The sequence below is a fragment of the Oncorhynchus keta genome, chromosome 27 (assembly GCF_023373465.1).
Source record: "Oncorhynchus keta strain PuntledgeMale-10-30-2019 chromosome 27, Oket_V2, whole genome shotgun sequence".
NCBI lineage: Eukaryota > Metazoa > Chordata > Actinopteri > Salmoniformes > Salmonidae > Oncorhynchus > Oncorhynchus keta.
The window spans coordinates 48485331-48505315 of NC_068447.1; the positions used below are offsets into that span (position 1 = coordinate 48485331).

The window sequence follows — 19985 nt, forward strand, 5'->3', positions numbered from 1 at the left end:
TCTAGCCCCTGGGATTTTTGTCCATTCTTCAGGGCAAAACCGCTACAGCTCCTTCAAGTTGGATGGGTTCCATCTGGTGTACAGCAATCTTTAAGTCATACCACAGATTCTCAATTGGATTGAGGTCTGGGCTTTGACTAGGCCATTCCAAGACAAATGTTTCCCCTTAAACCACTCGAGTGTTGCTTTAGAAGTATGCTTAGGGTCATTGTCCTGTTGGAAGATGAACCTCCGTCCCAGTCTCAAATCTCTTGAAGACTGAAACAGGTTTCCCTCAACTTTCCCTGCATTTAGCGCCATCCATCATTCCTTCAATTCTGACCAGTTTCCCAGTCCCTGCCGATGGAAAAACATCCCCACAGCATGATGCTGCCATCACCATGCTTCACTGTGGGAATGGTGTTCTCCGGGTGATGAGGGGTGTTGGGGTTTGAGCCAGACATAGCGTTTGCCTTGATGGCAAAAAGCTCAATTTTAGTTTAATCTGACCAAAGTACCTTCTTCCATATGTTTGGGGAGTCTCCCACATGCCTATTGGCAAACACCAAATCTGTTTGCTTATTATTTTCTTTAAGCAATGGCTTTTTTTCTGCCCACTCTTCCATAAAGCCCAGCTTTGTGAAGTGTATGGTTTAAAATGGTCCTATGGACAGATACTATGGACAGATAATCCAATCTCCACTGTGGAGCTTTGCAGCTCCTTCAGGGTCATCTTTGGTCTTTGGTCTCTTTGTTGCCTCTCTGATTAATGCCCCCCTTACATGGTCTGTGAGTTTTGGTGGGCTGCCCTCATTTGGCAGGTTTGTTGATGTGTCATATTCTTTCCATTTTGTAATAATGGATGTAATGGTGCTCCGTGGGATGTTCAAAGTGTTGGATATTTTTTTATAACCCAACCCTGATCTGTACTTCTCCACAACTTTGTCCCTGACCTGTTTGGAGAGCTCCTTGGTCTTCATAGTGCCGCTTGCTTGGTGGCGCTCCTTGCTTAGTGGTGTTGCAGACTCTGGGGCCTTTCAGAACAGGTGTATATACAGTGCCTTGTGAAAGTATTCGGCCCCCTTGAACTTTGCGACCTTTTGCCACATTTCAGGCTTCAAACATAAAGATATAAAACTGTATTTTTTTTGTGAAGAATCAACAACAAGTGGGACACAATCATGAAGTGGAACAACATTTATTGGATATTTCAAACTTTTTAACAAATCAAAAACTGAAAAATTGTGCGTGCAAAATTATTCAGCCCCTTTACTTTCAGTGCAGCAAACTCTCTCCAGAAGTTCAGTGAGGATCTCTGAATGATCCAATGTTGACCTAAATGACTAATGATGATAAATACAATCCACCTGTGTGTAATCAAGTCTCCGTATAAATGCACCTGCACTGTGATAGTCTCAGTGGTCCGTTAAAAGCGCAGAGAGCATCATGAAGAACAAGGAACACACCAGGCAGGTCCGATATACTGTTGTGAAGAAGTTTAAAGCCGGATTTGGATACAAAAAGATTTCCCAAGCTTTAAACATCCCAAGGAGCACTGTGCAAGCGATAATATTGAAATGGAAGGAGTATCAGACCACTGCAAATCTACCAAGACCTGGCCGTCCCTCTAAACTTTCAGCTCCTACAAGGAGAAGACTGATCAGAGATGCAGCCAAGAGGCCCATGATCACTCTGGATGAACTGCAGAGATCTACAGCTGAGGTGGGAGACTCTGTCCATAGGACAACAATCAGTCGTATATTGCACAAATCTGGCCTTTATGGAAGGGTGGCAAGAAGAAAGCCATTTCTTAAAGATATCCATAAAAAGTGTTGTTTAAAGTTTGCCACAAGCCACCTGGGAGACACACCAAACATGTGGAAGAAGGTGCTCTGGTCAGATTAAACCAAAATTGAACTTTTTGACAACAATGCAAAATGTTATGTTTGGCGTAAAAGCAACACAGCTCATCACCTGAACACACCATCCCCACTGTCAAACATGGTGGTGGCAGCATCATGGTTTGGGCCTGCTTTTCTTCAGCAGGGACAGGGAAGATGGTTAAAATTGATGGGAAGAAGGATGGAGCCAAATACAGGACCATTCTGGAAGAAAACCTGATGGAGTCTGCAAAAGACCTGAGACTGGGACAGAGATTTGTCTTCCAACAAGACAATGATCCAAAACATAAAGCAAAATCTACAATGGAATGGTTCAAAAATAAACATATCCAGGTGTTAGAATGGCCAAGTCAAAGTCTAGACCTGAATCCAATCGAGAATCTGTGGAAAGAACTGAAAACTGCTGTTCACAAATGCTCTCCATCCAACCTCACTGAGCTCGAGCTGTTTTGCAAGGAGGAATGGGAAAAAATGTCAGTCTCTCGATGTGCAAAACTGATAGAGAACATACCCCAAGCGACTTACAGCTAGCTGTAATCGCTGCAAAAGGTGGCGCTACAAAGTATTAACTTAAGGGGGCTGAATAATTTTACATGCCCAATTTTTCTGTTTTTGATTTGTTAAAAAAGTTTGAAATATCCAATAAATGTCGTTCCACTTCATGATTGTGTCCCACTTGTTGATGATTCTTCACAAAAAAATACAGTTTTATATCTTTATGTTTGAAGCCTGAAATGTGGCAAAAGGTCGCAAAATTCAAGGGGGCCGAATACTTTCGCAAGGCACTGTATACTGAGATCATGTGACAGATCATGTCACACTTATATTGCACACAGGTGGACTTTATTTTAACTAATTATGTGACTTCTGAAGGTAATTGGTTGCACCAGATCTTATTTGGGGGTGTCATAGCAAACGGGTTGAATACATATGCACGCACCACTTTATGTTTATTTATTTTTTTGAATTTTTTGAAACAAGCTATATTTTTTTTCATTTCCCTTCACCAAGTTGGACTATTTTGTGTACGTCGATTAGATGAAATCCAAATAAAAATACATTCAAATTACAGGTTGTAATGCAACAAAATAGATACAACGCCAAGGGGCATGAATACTTTTGTAAGGTACTGTATTTTCATTATTTTGATGGAAATTAATTTTAAGAAGAGCTACGGGCACTGATTCCCCTCGAAGGACACCACTGGGGACATTATATTCACAAAGCTGGAAGAATTGTTTTACGCGGCAAGGTCTGCCATTCGAAAAATGGTGGGCTGACACAGGGGTCTGGTCAGCTGGTGAAGGAAATGAATGGCTTGCATTGTCTCATCCATCAGAGTTTGCTGTGTGCCAGACTAAACAGTGAGCTGAAAGATGTGATGGGTAAAGTAATGCGCATAATCAACTTTATCAGAGGGACATCAAGTACCCACCAACGTATTTTATGCAACTTTGTGACAGAATCAGAGGAGGCCACCCAAAGATCTGCTTCACAATGACGTGCGCTGGCTAAGTAAAGGAAAAGAGCTGGAGCGGTTCTGTGAGCTGCATGACCAGGTTGTGGATAACAAAATATTTAAAAACTAAAATGAGGGCAGCAGTTGACCACCACCTTATTCTAGAAATTGAGGGATGTTGCAATGTTTCTTTTTTGGCTGACATTCTGTCATAGTCGTGGACATGGTGGAAAAATTGGAGGCCTCTACTAGGGAGCTTGAGTTGTTTGATCTGGACTTGTCATCTGGAAGGCTACTGCACTTCAGCACACAGAATAAACAACAGACAGAGGGACTAGGCATTGTCACAGAGGTTATGGAAGATTTCCTCAAGCAGCTGAGGGACAACTTATCCACCAGATTTGAAGACTACAGCATGCCCAAGGACATTATTGTGTTTGTACGTGATCCTCTCACAGTCTGCCCAGGTGGAGAATGCTCTTCCCTTGCTAAGAATACGATACCCTCGCTGGATGAGGCCGCAATTTAACCTATTGGGTGTGCTCAGGAGTGCCAAGTCCTTGTGTGCATTTTGGGAGGCTTACTCAGAGGAATACAGCACAATAAAGAAACATGCATTTTATGTGCTAACAATGTTTTTCTCGACCTGCGAGTCCTCCTTTCCTGAACACAGCTTTGCACACTCTTAGCATTCTCTCAACCAGATCACCTGGAATGCTTTTCCAACAGTCTTGAAGGAGTTCACACATCTGCTGAGCACTTGTTGGCTGATTTTCCTTCACTCTGCGGTCCAACTCATCCCAAACCATCAATTGGGTTGAGGTCAGGTAATTGTGGAGGCCATGTCATCTGATGCAGCACTCCATCACTCTACTTCTTGGTCAAATAGCCCTTACACAGCCTGGAGGTGTGTTGGGTCATTGTCCTGTTGAAAAACAAATGATTGTCCAACTAAGCACAAACCAGATGGGATGGCGTATCACTGCAGAATGCTATGGTAGTCATGCTGGTTAAGTGTGCCTTAAATAAATCACAGACAGTGTCACCAGCAAAGCACCATCACACCTCCTCCTCCATGCTTCATGGTGGGAACCACACGGAAATCATCCGTTTACTCACAAAGACACAGTGGTTGGACCCATCAGACCAAAGAACAGATTTCCACCGGTCCATTGCTCGTGTTTCTTGGCCCAAGCAAGTCTCATCTTATTATTGGTGTCCTTTAGTAGTGATTTCTTTGCATCAATTCGACCATGAATGCCTGGTTCACGCAGTCTCCTCAGAACAGTTGATGTTGAGATGTGTCTGTTACTTGAACTCTGTGAAGCATTTATTTGGGCTGCAATTCCTGAGGCTGGTACTCTAATGAACGTATCCTCTGTAGCAGAGGTAACTCTGGGTCTTCCTTTCCTGTGGCAGTCCTCATGAGAGCCAGTTTCATCATAGCGCTTGATGGTTTTTGCGACTGCACTTGAAGAAACTTTCAAAGTTCTTGGAATGTTCTTCATTGACTGACCTTCATGTCTTAAAGTAATGATGGACTGTCATTTCTCTTTGCCCGTAGTGCCCGTAGTGCCGGGAGACGTGTGTAAACAAGGCCTCCGCAGTCTGCAGGGCCGTAGGGAGACCGGGCAGAGGGAGGAGGCGGCAGGATTTAGAAAAAACGGTCCACAACAATTAATGAGGGAAATGAGCACCAGGTGTGTAGGAAAACAAGACAAAACAAATGGAAAATGAAAAGTGGTGATGGCTAGAAGACCGGTGACGCCGACCGCCGAACGCCGCCCGAACAAGGAGAGGAACCGACTTGTGACAATGACACAATACATTATTTACCATTAATTTATATTGGGCCCAAAATAATCTGAACCACAACCAAAACAAACAGCAGATGCGTCCAACAAATTTGTCACAAGCTTTATGTAGTCATTGTGTGCTATGAATATGGGACCAAATACTTGACTTTTTACTACTTTAATACACATAAGTGAATTTCTAATAGGTTTACCCGATATGGATGAAAATATCCTCAAATTAAAGCTGACAGTCTGCACCTTAACCTCAGTCATTGTATCATTTGGAGCTCACTGTATATCCTCCAAATGCCACCGCCGCCACCAGTTGTTACTTGAGCTATGGTTATGAGCAACATTCTATGGACATATATGGCATTCTGTGGTGCTACCATCTTGAATACACAGTCTCATGGGTTTTATTGTGTGTTGACTGGTGTCCCGTAGACTACTGTAGACCTTGGGTTGTTGACTGGGGTGCAGATTAGATTTAATATTATTGTTTTCACGGGCCATGGAAAAACATTTCTCTACCAATCGGAAAAGAATGCCATGTGTTACTATTGTACATTAAGTCACACCAGCACTGCTTTCATTCATGTCATCTGATGAAACAATGGCTGGCCCACTCAGACCATTCAGTCTTTGAAACTGTTCACCATTGTTCTATAATAACAACCAGCAAACAAAATGACTTGCATCTTTTATGCACAGCTTATACAACAGGTTTAGTGAATCACGTAGTAGCACTACACATGCAACAATGTTCAAAGAGCTTTGTTTGGTTTGCTTTGAAATTGGAACAAACACCCGACAAAGTGCCCGACACTCAAACTTAAACACAAGCAAAATACCTTTGTGTCGATTGCAGGTCAAAGGACAAGAGAGAGCGGTCAGTATCACTTTCTGTTTCGGGTTCTAGTCTGTCTAGTCTGCAACCCTCACCTCAGCACTAAACACATACTAACAAACAAATGCATGCACGCACAGATGTGCACACACACACACCTGCTTGCCTGCTAATGAAGATCAGACAGGAGGTCACCCCCTGTTCGACCCCTGACCCCCTCAATGGAACAAATAGCACTGCTCACCAATTACTGCACATAATCCTTCCCTCTCTTTCTCTCTCTCTCCCTGGCTTGACCTGGCCTGGGATCACACTGCCCAGGTCTGTTCACACACACTTGGCAGTTCAGCAGGGTCAAATCCCCTCAAGAAGCCCTAACACCAAATGTCCGCCAACAAGCACACCCACCCAGTACTACCCAGTCCACTCCAGCCAGATCCTCCAAAATGCACACAAAGTCATGAACTATCAATCATTGAAGCGTGAGACTAACTTGACCTAGTGCATTGCACTAGAAACACAACAACAGCAACATACTGGTAAGACCCAATGCACGTGAGTGACTAAAATACATTTTAATGTCAGGAAGGTTTTCTTCCCAACCTCACCATTCTGATTGGAGCTTGCCAGAGCCCCCTGGTTCAGTTCCCTCAGAGTTTAGTAATCCAGCCCCTACACGGTTACACAAGGAGGTGACGGGAGGGAGGGAGGAACGAGGGGGAAGGGCTGGGACTTGTAGGAGTGCTACCACTGTGGGTTGGAGCGAGAGAGGCGGGGGCGTTTAATCTGGGATTTGGATGAGTGCGAGCGGCCCTGATAGTACGATACAGGCGCTCCTATCGGCTTCGGAGCGGCTATCAGGCTGTCCCTCGGGACTTACATGATGCGGCACCGTCGACATGCCAACCAAAGACTCCAACTCTTGATAGCTAATGCCTTCCTTCCTTTAAGGACAGTGGTTGCCAGTTCCCAAAGCAAGGCCGATAGAAAGGCCCAGTCTACATGCGCAGTAGGACATTACTGACCACCGAGCCTAGTAAGGATGTACAACATAGAAAACTATGCTAGGTCTCTCTGTATGTTCTCTAGTAGCATATTGGAGTTTATGTTGCTGTTATGTGCTAGATAATGTTGAACATAAAGTACTATTGGATACAGTAGCCGATAGCAGCTGGCCTACATGAGTTAGGTCCAACTCCTTAGTTCCGGCATTTCCGAATGATGCTGATGGAGAAAAAAAGTATTACGTTGCAACACAATATTAAATGCATTTCATCACAAAAGTGATATCTGAAATAGGGAACAGTGAAACAAATGGAAACTGTTTCAATGAATCAGATCAGGTACATGATTAATGCCTGAAATTAGGCATGCCAATGATTGTGCTCTCTTTTGCATTCTCTTTGAGCATTGCAAGATACGTGACTATTGAAGTTTGAGAGGAATAAGCAATTGCTACTGCATGTCAACCAAGACATGGTGGATGAACAAAGATAAACATGACCAGGACAAGGACAAAACCAAACTTTTCAATTCTAACATAAAGATACCGTCAGCTTTCAATGCTCAGCTATGCCATTTACTTGTCCAATTCTAAAGACGTTTAATGTTTAACTTCGTATTCGTCGTCCTAACATAGTCTACACTGCTATCTGCCCAGCAGCTAGCCAGCTAGCAACGTCCACCGTCTACCGAATAGCAGCACTGTAGAAACTATTACACTCAACTGAACGACTTGATTAGTGTAGTGTTAGCTAGCTACATAGTTGTCTTTGCTGTCTTCGTATCCAAGATAATTGTGTAGTTTAGAGCGTGTAGTCTTAGAGTGATTATCTTAATTTACCGAGGTTAGCTAGCCAGCTATTTGTCGTCCTTAACATAGGAGACACTGCTAGCTAGCCAACAGCTAGCCAACGTCTACTGAATAGAACTTCCGCACTCAACAACCCGTCGCATTCCGCTCGCTCCACAGGTAGTATCACATTTTCATTTCATTTCATTACAGCACAACGGTTTGATTTGTTTGATCGTAGCTAGCTACATAGCTAGCTACATAGCCGTCTGTGTATCAAAGATAATTGTGTAGTCTAGAGCGATTTTCTAGGTTAGCTAGCCAGCTATTGTTGTTCTTTAACGCAACGTAACGTAATCAACACTGCTAGCTAGCCAGCTAGCCCCGAATAGCAGCACTGTAGAAACTATTACACTCAACGGAACGACTTGATTAGTGTAGTGTCAACAACACAGCCACTGCCAGCTAGTCTACAAAGTCAACAACGCAGCCACTGCCAGCTAGCCTACTTCAGCAGTACTGTATCATTTTAATCATTTTAGTCAATAAGATTCTTGCTACGTAAGCTTAACTTTCTGAACATTCGAGACGTGTAGTCCACTTGTCATTCCAATCTCCTTGCATTAGCGTAGCCTCTTCTGTAGCCTGTCAACTATGTGTCTGTCTATCCCTGTTATCTCCTCTCTGCACAGACCATACAAACGCTCCACACCGCGTGGCCGCGGCCACCCTAATCTGGTGGTCCCAGCGCGCACGACCCACGTGGAGTTCCAGGTCTCCGGTAGCCTCTGGAACTGCCGATCTGCGGCCAACAAGGCAGAGTTCATCTCAGCCTATGCCTCCCTCCAGTCCCTCGACTTCTTGGCACTGACGGAAACATGGATCACCACAGATAACACTGCTACTCCTACTGCTCTCTCTTCGTCCGCCCACGTGTTCTCGCACACCCCGAGAGCTTCTGGTCAGCGGGGTGGTGGCACCGGGATCCTCATCTCTCCCAAGTGGTCATTCTCTCTTTCTCCCCTTACCCATCTGTCTATCGCCTCCTTTGAATTTCATGCTGTCACAGTTACCAGCCCTTTCAAGCTTAACATCCTTATCATTTATCGCCCTCCAGGTCCCCTCGGAGAGTTCATCAATGAGCTTGATGTCTTGATAAGCTCCTTTCCTGAGGACGGCTCACCTCTCACAGTTCTGGGCGACTTTAACCTCCCCACGTCTACCTTTGACTCATTCCTCTCTGCCTCCTTCTTTCCACTCCTTTCCTCTTTGACCTCACCCTCTCACCTTCCCCCTACTCACAAGGCAGGCAATACGCTCGACCTCGTCTTTACTAGATGCTGTTCTTCCACTAACCTCATTGCAACTCCTCCAAGTCTCCGACCACTACCTTGTATCCTTTTCCCTCTCGCTCTCATCCAACACTTCCCACACTGCCCCTACTGGATGGTATCGCGCCGTCCCAACCTTCGCGCTCTCTCCCCGCTACTCTCTCCTCTTCCATCCTATCATCTCTTCCCTCTGCTCAAACCTTCTCCAACCTATCTCCTGATTCTGCCTCCTCAACCCTCCTCTCTCCCTTTCTGCATCCTTTGACTCTCTATGTCCCCTATCTTCCAGGCCGGCTCGGTCCTCCCTCCCGCTCCGTGGCTCGACGACTCATTGCGAGCTCACAGAACAGGGCTCCGGGCAGCCGAGCGGAAATGGAGGAAAACTCGCCTCCCTGCGGACCTGGCATCCTTTCGCTCCCTCCTCTCTACATTTTCCTCCTCTGTCTCTGCTGCTAAAGCCACTTTCTACCACTCTAAATTCCAAGCATCTGCCTCTAACCCTAGGAAGCTCTTTGCCACCTTCTCCTCCCTCCTGAATCCTCCCCCCTCCTCCCTCTCTGCAGATGACTTCGTCAACCATTTTGAAAAGAAGGTCAACGACATCCGATCCTCGTTTGCTAAGTCAAACGACACCGCTGGTTCTGCTCACACTGCCCTACCCGGTGCTCTGACCTCTTTCTCCCCTCTCTCTCCAGATGAAATCTCGCGTCTTGTGACGGCCGGCCGCCCAACAACCTGCCCGCTCGACCCTATCCCCTCCTCTCTTCTCCAGACCATTTCCGGAGACCTTCTCCCTTACCTCACCTCGCTCATCAACTCATCCCTGACCGCTGGCTACGTCCCTTCCGTCTTCAAGAGAGCGAGAGTTGCACCCTTCTGAAAAAACCTACACTCGATCCCTCCGATGTCAACAACTACAGACCAGTATCCCTTCTTTCTTTTCTCTCCAAAACTCTTGAACGTGCCGTCCTTGGCCAGCTCTCCCGCTATCTCTCTCAGAATGACCTTCTTGATCCAAATCAGTCAGGTTTCAAGACTAGTCATTCAACTGAGACTGCTCTTCTCTGTATCACGGAGGCGCTCCGCACCGCTAAAGCTAACTCTCTCTCCTCTGCTCTCATCCTTCTAGACCTATCGGCTGCCTTCGATACTGTGAACCATCAGATCCTCCTCTCCACCCTCTCCGAGTTGGGCATCTCCGGCGCGGCCCACGCTTGGATTGCGTCCTACCTTACAGGTCGCTCCTACCAGGTGGCGTGGCGAGAATCTGTCTCCTCACCACGCGCTCTCACCACTGGTGTCCCCCAGGGCTCTGTTCTAGGCCCTCTCCTATTCACGCTATACACCAAGTCACTTGGCTCTGTCATAACCTCACATGGTCTCTCCTATCATTGCTATGCAGACGACACACAATTAATCTTCTCCTTTCCTCCTTCTGATGACCAGGTGGTGAATCGCATCTCTGCATGTCTGGCAGACATATCAGTGTGGATGACGGATCACCACCTCAAGCTGAATCCTCGGCAAGACGGAGCTGCTCTTCCTCCCGGGGAAGACTGCCCGTTCCATGATCTCGCCATCACGGTTGACAACTCCATTGTGTCCTCCTCCCAGAGCGCTAAGAACCTTGGCGTGATCCTGGGACAACACCCTGTCGCTCTCAACTATCAAGTCGGTGGCCCGTTCCTGTAGGTTCATGCTCTACAACATCCGCAGAGTACGACCCTGCCTCACACAGGAAGCGGCGCAGGTCCTAATCCAGGCACTTGTCATCTCCCCGTCTGGATTACTGCAACTCGCTGTTGGCTGGGCTCCTGCCTGTGCCATTAAACCCCTACAACTCATCCAGAACGCCGCAGCCCGTCTGGTGTCAACCTTCCCAAGTTCTCTCACGTCACCCCGCTCCTCCGCTCTCTCCACTGGCTTCCAGTTGAAGCTCGCATCCGCTACAAGACCATGGTGCTTGCCTACGGAGCTGTGAGGGGAACGGCACCTCAGTACCTCCAGGCTCTGATCAGGCCCTACACCCAAACAAGGGCACTGCGTTCATCCACCTCTGGCCTGCTCGCCTCCCTACCACTGAGGAAGTACAGTTCCCGCCTCAGCCCAGTCAAAACTGTTAGCTGCTCTGGCTCCCCAATGGTGGAACAAACTCCCTCACGACGCCAGGACAGCGGAGTCAATCACCACCTTCCGGAGACACCTGAAACCCCACCTCTTTAAGGAATACCTAGGATAGGATAAAGTAATCCTTCTCACCCCCCCTTAAAAGATTTAGATGCACTATTGTAAAGTGGCTGTTCCACTGGATGTCATAAGGTGAATGCACCAATTTGTAAGTCGCTCTGGATAAGAGCGTCTGCTAAATGACTTAAATGTAAATGTAAATGTAATGTACATTAAGTATATAAATCACACTGAAGTGAAGAAACTAGCAGACTTTCCCCAGAAAGCTCATGTCACTAGCAGCATGTGCCCAGATAGGAAGCCATGAGGCCAGGCCAGCTTATTAAGTTTCCCCCGTAAGCTTCCTGCTTATGCCTGATCCAGTCCCAGGGGTCCTATTCAATCTGTCATGAAGACGCTAATGGTTAGCAAGTACACCCTCAAGACATGAGGCCTGCAGGCTCCTCTGTGGCCTTTCATTGGCGCATGGAGAGACATGACATATTATAAGCATTGTTCTAAGAAATGACAAAGGCTCATACATGCTTATAACAAGTTACAAGGAATTATACCTGGATATCTTAGGTAAAGTGTTACTATGACATGCAGTTAAAAAAACAATACACCAATGTGATGTGGTAGGAATGGACACCAGAATGGGATTTCTTTGTCAAACTTTGAATTGGCTGGTTATTGTGTAAGTCTGGGGCCAATGCGTTTGCCCTTTCTCTTTTTCTTTGTGCAGAGTTGAATGATTAACTGGAAGTGTCCATGCTAGTCACATCTCTCACTGAGAAATCCCTTTTGCAAATAGATCAGCTTTTGAACAGATGTGCCCCACCAAAGTGGAGACCCTTGTTTGTCATTTTGTTTATGAATATATTTAACAGATTAAGACGACTTGACTTACTATACTATGAATTCAACAAGTAAAAACCATTTGCAGTATAAAAATACCTGAAGCGGGCCCTTTCTGTGGTGTCCTCGCGCTACAAATATCATCTCTCTATCCTCACAGAACACGACTGCAGGAGTGACACAGGGAATTTCCTTTGACAACTACCAGGCCCTTCAATTTCCCGTATCAGGCATGGAGCACTGGCCGAAAGAGAGAGCGAGAGAGAGAGAGAGAGAATAGTTTTGAGCACATAATCCAGAGTCACTGCGGCAGAACCAGTGTTTCTCAATGTGCCTGATGCAAAACTGTCAATGAGAGACTGGTATAAGACATGAAGACATACAGAGAGGGAGAGAGCAAACTGTAGAGTGACAGATGGAAGGGAGAGCAACACAGTCAAAAAGCCATGGCTCAGCGGGTTGAACACAGCACAGAGTACAGCGCAAGCTTGCACAGACAGACAGGGGAAACAGAGGCCCCATGTGCATACATCACGCCCGCTCTCTATTCTCTTACATAATGTCTCAAGATCAGTACAGCCTGGGCTATTTAAAGCACTGGCTAGGCCTGGTGACAAAAAGGTGATGTACTTAGTGCCCCCAACGCTGCATGAAAGCTCCGTTAGGGCTATATCGGTCACAGACAATCCCCGGGGTGTGGATTTTGGTCATGTTACTGGTATTTTTAGAACAGCTGATAATCCTGCGGTATTTACCTGCAGTGCAAACCCACCCTCAGCGGCTAGATGCCCCACATCACTATGTAGTCAGCTAGCGGTTAGCAGCTAACTTAGCGCTTTCAAGTTGCACATGAAATGCGTATATGAAGGTATGCATATGGACAAGCCCCCTCTGTTTTGAGGGGATGGCTAACTATTCTGCCTTTTTGAGTGCAATGATATTGAACATCTGAGTAAGAGGGCTTTTAGACTTAATGGGCAATCCATTTAAATTGCATGAGCAGAGGCTATGCACACAGTTTGAAGAGAGAGCAAGCCGTGCTACTCTGGTTACATGGAGCTACAGGTTCAACTGTGGCCAGACAAGTGTAGCATTGGTGGTTTAATATAACCTGACCATTACACATTGTCTGTGATATTTAACCCATGTTGAGAGTGTTGCGCTATCTTGATTCATTTGATGATGGAAAAACCTAACTTCCCAAACCGTGGATAACATTTTTTAAGCAAGATGTTGATCAATCACAATTGGGAAGAAAGCAGGTATGAAAAACTGATAAAGCTTGGACAGCTATATCCTCTTCAAAATGTGACTTTAGCAACTGGTAGCTAAAATGCAAGTTGTTGTAGTTTAAAGTGGTGAAATATTATGAAGCCAGAAATGTGCACATTTAAAGGGTTAGTTAAACCAAAACAAAGTTTATCAGACACGTTCATACTTCAAGCTTGTGAGCTACCCTTTAAATGGCATCAGTTAGTCATTCGCCAGTAGCAGTAACTTTGATCTAAACGTGGTGGCTTTATCTCCACACACACCCATGTGGAAAGTCCAAAAATGAAAAAAGAATAGCATTAGGTTATGAATCATAGAGCTACAAATAACAGAAGAAACATATTTCATAAATCCCAAAATATCCTAGAGCAAACCAACGATCAAAATGACAAACTGGCAGACACATTTGAGAGTGCTGTGGTTATGCATCAAACAGTTGCTGGAAATGATATCAAAATGTGATAACCTAAATCAAACGCAGCTGGAGGGAAGATGAAAGGATTTGACTGTATTGGTAATTATAGTATGGCTATAACAGCTTTTATTGTGAATTCCTGGACATTTTGGATGGGCTATCTTACATCTCCACATTGGCCTGTTGTTTTCCTGAGGGCTTCTCCACCCCGAATGACTCACTGTTTTCCACAGTTTCAATCCATTCCAGTGAAAGACTCGTTCCACAAACAAAAGAGCCCAAAGAGATTTCCAATACTGGAAAACTTGGAACCACTTTATCTGAAGAGCACCAGGATGGACCGGCAAAACGTTCTAGGTATGAGCACTCCTGCTTTTAGCGAACAATGTCAAATTGGTATGACACATGCAACTCCATTGTGATTAGGGATCATGTCAAGCTTATTACAGTGTTATTGTGGCAATGTGCAAGCCAACCCACAGTAATGTGTTACTGAATGATGAAAGAAGAGGGACACACACGGTTGTCGAAATGTTGTGAATTCTGGTGCAGGGAATAAATCACTCAGGAGCAGCATTATGTACAGCACCGATTATAGAACGTTTTGCATGAGACTTTCTCAAAACGACGCCCTTCATTGAACTGTCACTAATAGTTATGAAGTACTTTGCATTTGATGATAAAAGGCAAAACACACTAACTATTCATTCTTGGTTGATATGAAGTAAAAACTGACAGACTCAAATGTTTGACTGCTAAATGGTAAGTTCAGAAGCAGACGGTCTTTCCAAGATGGCACCCAGATGAATGTGTCAGAAACGGTTCCCCTGTGGGTCTCACAGGAGCAGGAAGTACTGAACCACAGACTAAACAGAATAGATGACAAAGGATGGAAACAAACACCGACTAACCAACTAGGTTGTCACGATACCAGCATTGTGATACTCAGAAATATCATGGCATTAAAACAAAACATGAAGCACACTTCATTTATTGAGTGTCACATTTTCTTATTTGCCAAGCTATTAAGGACTAAAGCGATTGGACTGCTTTTTGTTTTTCTTTCTTTGCCATGGAAAATAAAAGTTTCATGGTTTTGTGATACTGGTATCGTGACAACCCTATAATCAACAAACTCCAATTCAATGCTACTACTGTTTCGCCAACCAACGTCATATTATCAGTGTCTCCCAAGCATGAAACTACATGTAGGCTATTGTTTGTCCATAGTAAAGGCTCGACACAAACTCACTGAGAACCTAAAAAGACACGTTAGAAAGTTCTCAGGGGAACGAGCCGAGATGTTTACTTCACAACAAGTCCTTTGTGATGCACAGAGACTAACGCCAGATCCAGGCAGTATTAATGAAAGCTGTTTTATAAGCGGTTATTTTAGCCAAACTGCCACCTGGATGAATTTACACCCCTTTGTTCTCAAGAAACAGAAATAAATATTGTTGGGCCGCATTTCTAAACAACGTTGTTGTTCGCACAGCTTTGCTTCTACAGTGGCAATCCCGTTTGGAAACGTTGATGTGATGCATCTCTCTCATTTAGAGCGTACTCATATAGGGGTGTCTGTGTACACTGTCAACTCTTAGATTGCTGACATGGTCAATGTTGATGTTATTTTGTGTGCTGTAGACTTATCTCCACTTGCAGGTACTTGCAGCTGCCCGCCTTTAGACTGCATGTCAAAAAAGTGTTTACATAACTACAGTACACAGCTGGACAGGTCGGATTACACTCACACACTTACCAGAAAAGCATAATATGTATGGTGTTTGAACTAGTACATAAAGATAAATGTATTGATTGAAATGGCAATCAATAGCCTTTGCTGAACTCAATTACAAACTGCAGTTGTAATTGAACAATTTACGGTTGAGCTACAATGTTTTGTGGAGGTTATGCCTGCCTAAAACAAGTAATGGATAGCATAGGCCTACCTAAACCCCATTCTGGTGATTTTACTATTGTCTTATGAGACTGACACGAGGCTACATTTGAACATGACTTATTTACTGGGTTAAAACTATCTTATTTCCTACTGATATGACTGATATGAGGGGACACACTTCAGTTGATAACTTAATTGTGAATGTGTAATATTGACCAGTCCTGTTCAGATTACAAAAAGTCAGTGATTGAAATACCTCACTGAACAAACAAACCAAACATCATCATTTAAATCAAGGCCTATCTGTAAGTGTGCTGTGCTCTAATGTGCTCTAAATGGTTTAACAATAATATCAAATCTAAATGTGAAGACTAATTTAATGAAGTTTCTCAAACATCAGAGAAATACTTTGGAAAACAACCACGTGTCAATTAAGACAGTAATGTAAGCTAGTCTACAGTAGCCTCCCAAATAGTTAATAGTGGTTACTTACTTACAAATCATTCAAATGTTTGCTCTAACAGGTTTTAACCACATTGAGGTAAAAATGCAACACGTATTTCTGATGTAACCAAACCAAAGTGTCATTCATTTGTGGCCTATCCTATTGTTTCTAAATACAACAACTAGCCAGCTCGATTTAACCTACATTTGAACAAGTACGTTGCATTCTAACTACAAAAACAGAGCTTGCATTATGCAAAAGCCAAACCGGGGACCGTGATATCATAGCTCAACTCCGGGTGGTTTCCTGCACAGCAGAGAGAGAGAGAGAGAACTAGTGTGCTATAGCAAATAAGACCCTCCTGGTTTTCAAATGAACAGTTGTCGTTTTATATCAATCTATATTCAGGAGTTTTGCCATGTCCCATAGCCTTACAAGCGTAAACGAGCCTATAAACTAACTGTCTATGACAATGTTATTGTAACTCTGAACTTACAGTCAATAACTTGTGCCATACCAAATACAAGATGCCGACAAAAGCAAAAACAATACCACTAATTGAAGCAACCATTGTGGGCTTTGTGCGTTTTAATGGGTCAAAACGTCAACCTGCAAGTACAACACTGCATGTCCCTGGAATAAATCGTGATACGCTGTTATAATGGGCGAAAGGACTATTCCTGGTTCCTTCCATTGGTTTCGATAAATCCGGTCTTACCTGCGAGACGTCATAGCAGTCTTGGAAATGCTGTCGTCGAATGAGAAGGGAAAGTCAAATAAAGCAAGCCTTCCCTTTAGGGCTTCGCGGTGTCGCTGTTGGCGAGCATGCACTGGGGAGAGCGTTTGTAGAACAAGGTTCAACTCCAAAGACAACATCCCGGGATAACCCGCCTCCAAAGCCCACAGTCAGGGATACTCATTCTACTAAGGATCGGTGTGGCTTACACAAAGACTGAAGTGTGTCGTTAAAAAAAATTATACTACGTCCATAATATCCACTTGGTTCATGTCAGATCGCTTACAGGTGGAATAGCAAAACAATGAAGAACAGACTGAAGGCGCGTGGGCTTGTGTCTGGTGCATGCGTGTAGAGGCCTATTGCCTATCAAATATTTGTCTGTATTATATAATCTAATTCAATATTATAAAGCCTCTAAAACCAAAAGGGGAGGGCAAGCAAATTAAAGGCAATTTTATATAATCTCAATCATGACCTACTTATCACTACATGGGACCTCACATCATATTAGTGCAGTCCATGAGAAGGTCACTAGTTGAAATAACATTCTGTATCCTAAATGCTGCCAATGTTCATATTGAAATGCACGATTACACAAGTCTTGATAAGAAAATAGCCCTCCACGAACTCCCTTTCGAGTTATTAATAGCAACAATGCAAGGATAATGGCAAACCTATTTAAATATTCTGCCTGCCTCTGTCCACTTCATCTTACAATGGCATGAAGGCAAGGTGTAGGTTGCAGAGAGAGAGAGAGGGAGAGAAGCACAGAAACAGAGGGAGACAAAATAAGACAGACAGATGTAGAGAGAGAAAGGAGAAAGGAGAGAGGGGGGAAGAGGCCAAGAGAGAGGCCAAGGAAAATCACAGGGGTGAGAGAGTTTAATGTTTACTGTTCATTTTAATTGTTTATTTCACTTCTGTTTATTATCTACTTCACTTGCTTTGGCAATGTTAACACATGTTTCCAATGCCAATAAAGCTCCTTGAATTGAATTGGATTGAGAGGCAGGGGGAGGGAGATACTGTAGAAACGGAGAAAGAGAGAGAGAGTTCACAAACACAAACAGACACCACAGAGCCCCAGGACAGCAACACAGTTAGACCCAACCAAATCATGAGAAAACAAAAAGATAATTACTTGACACATTGGAAAGAAACGGAGCAAACTAGAATGCTATTTGGCCCTAAACAGAGAGCACACAGTGGCAGAATACCTGACCACTGTAACTGACCCAAACGTAAGGAAAGCTTTGACAATGTACAGACTCAGTGAGCATAGCCTTGCTATTGAGAAAGGCCACCGTAAGCAGACCTGGCTCTCAAGAGAAGACAGGCTATGTGCAAACAGCCCACAAAATGAGGTGGAAACTGAGCTGCACTTCCTAACCTCCTGCCAAATGTATGACCATATTAGAGACACATATTTCCCTCTGATTACCCAACCCACAAAGATTTTTTTTGATTTTGATAAACTCCCATATCTACTGGGTGAAATACCGCAGTGTGCCATCACAGCAGCAAGATGTGTGACCTGTTGCCACAAGAAAAGGGCAACCAGTGAAGAACAAACACCATTGTAAATACAACCCATATTTATGTTTATTTATTTTCTCTTTTGTAATTTAATCATTTGCACATTTCGTTACACTCTATACATGCATAATGACATTTGTAATGTCATTATTATTTTGGAACTTTTATGAGTGTAATGTCTACTGTTAATATTTATTGTTTATTTCACTTTTGTATATTATCCTCTTCACTTGCTTTGGCAATGTTAACATATGTTTCCCATGCCAATAAAGCCCCTTGAATGGAATTGAATTGAGAGAGAGAGAGTGCTCCTCAGTCAGAGCGAAAGGCATCTCAGTCAGAGCTTCCATGGCTGCAGCAGCATTGACGTCACCAGGCTGTGTGGTTATCAACAGAGGTTAATCTGCCGGGGAATGGGGTTATGCAATTGTCTGAAGCCACAGGGCGTTCTCTCATCTATGGATTTCCTTTGCACTGATACAGTGGGGAGAACAAACATTTGATACACTGCCGATTTTGCAGGTTTTCCTACTTCAAAGCATGTAGAGGTCTGTATTTTTATCATAGTTGCAGTTCAACAAAAATCCAGAAAATCACATTGTATGATTTTAAAGTAATTTATTTGCATTTTATTGCATGACATAAGTATTTGATACATCAGAAAAGCAGAACTTAATATTTGGTATAAACACCTTTCATGTAGTTCTTGACCAGGTTTGCACACACTGCAGCAGGGATTTTGGCCCACTCCTCCAAACAGACCTTCTCCAGATCCTTCAGGTTTCGGGGCTGTCGCTGGGCACTACGGACTTTCAGCTCCCTCCAAAGATTTTCTATTGGGTTCAGGTCTGGAGACTGACTAGGCACTCGAGGACCTTGAGATGCTTCTTACGGAGCCACTCCTTAGTTGCCCTGGCTGTGTGTTTTGGGTCGTTGTCATGCTGGAAGACCCAGCCACGACCCATCTTCAATGCTCTTACTGAGGGAAGGAGGTTGTTGGCCAAGATCTCGCGATACATGGCCCCATCCATACTCCCCTCAATACGGTGCAGTCGTCCTGTCCCCTTTGCAGAAAAGCATCCCCAAAGAATGATGTTTCCACCTCCATGCTTCACGGTTGGGATGGTGTTCTTGGGGTTGCACTCATCCTTCTTCCTCCAAACACCGCAAGTGGAGTTTAGACCAAAAAGCTCTATTTTTGTCTCATCAGAACACATGACCTTCTCCCATTCCTCCTCTGGATCATCCAGATGGTCATTGGCAAACTTCAGACGGGCCTGGACATGCGCTGGCTTGAGCAGGGGGACCTCGCGTGCGCTGCAGGATTTTAATCCATGACGGCGTAGTGTGTTACTAATGGTTTTCTTTGAGACTGTGGTCCCAGCTCTCTTCAGGTCATTGACCAGGTCCTGACGTGTAGTTCTGGGCTGATCCCTCACCTTCCTCATGATCATTGATGCCCCACGAGGTGAGATCTTGCATGGAGCCCCAGACCGAGGGTGATTGACCGTCATCTTGAACTTCTTCCATTTTCTAATAATTGCGCCAA

General features: G+C 44.4%; 1 protein-coding gene across 7 annotated transcripts in view; it reads right to left on the reverse strand.

The window, feature by feature from the left end:
• LOC118360233 (tyrosine-protein phosphatase non-receptor type 11-like) overlaps positions 1-17189 on the reverse strand; it is a 113587-nt gene extending 96398 nt beyond the window's left edge. For 5 of the 7 annotated variants that reach the window (XR_004820829.2, XM_035739521.2, XM_035739519.2 and 2 more), the window contains exon 1: positions 16880-17189. Coding sequence is in view for 6 of the 7 variants with exons in the window: in XM_035739521.2 (XP_035595414.1) it covers positions 16880-17037 (158 nt within the window). In the remaining variant the exon portion in view is untranslated. The remainder of the gene's footprint in view (positions 1-16879) is intronic. The other 2 variants (XM_035739522.2, XM_052482572.1) reach the window with 1 other exon arrangement.
• Positions 17190-19985: the final 2796 nt, after the last annotated feature.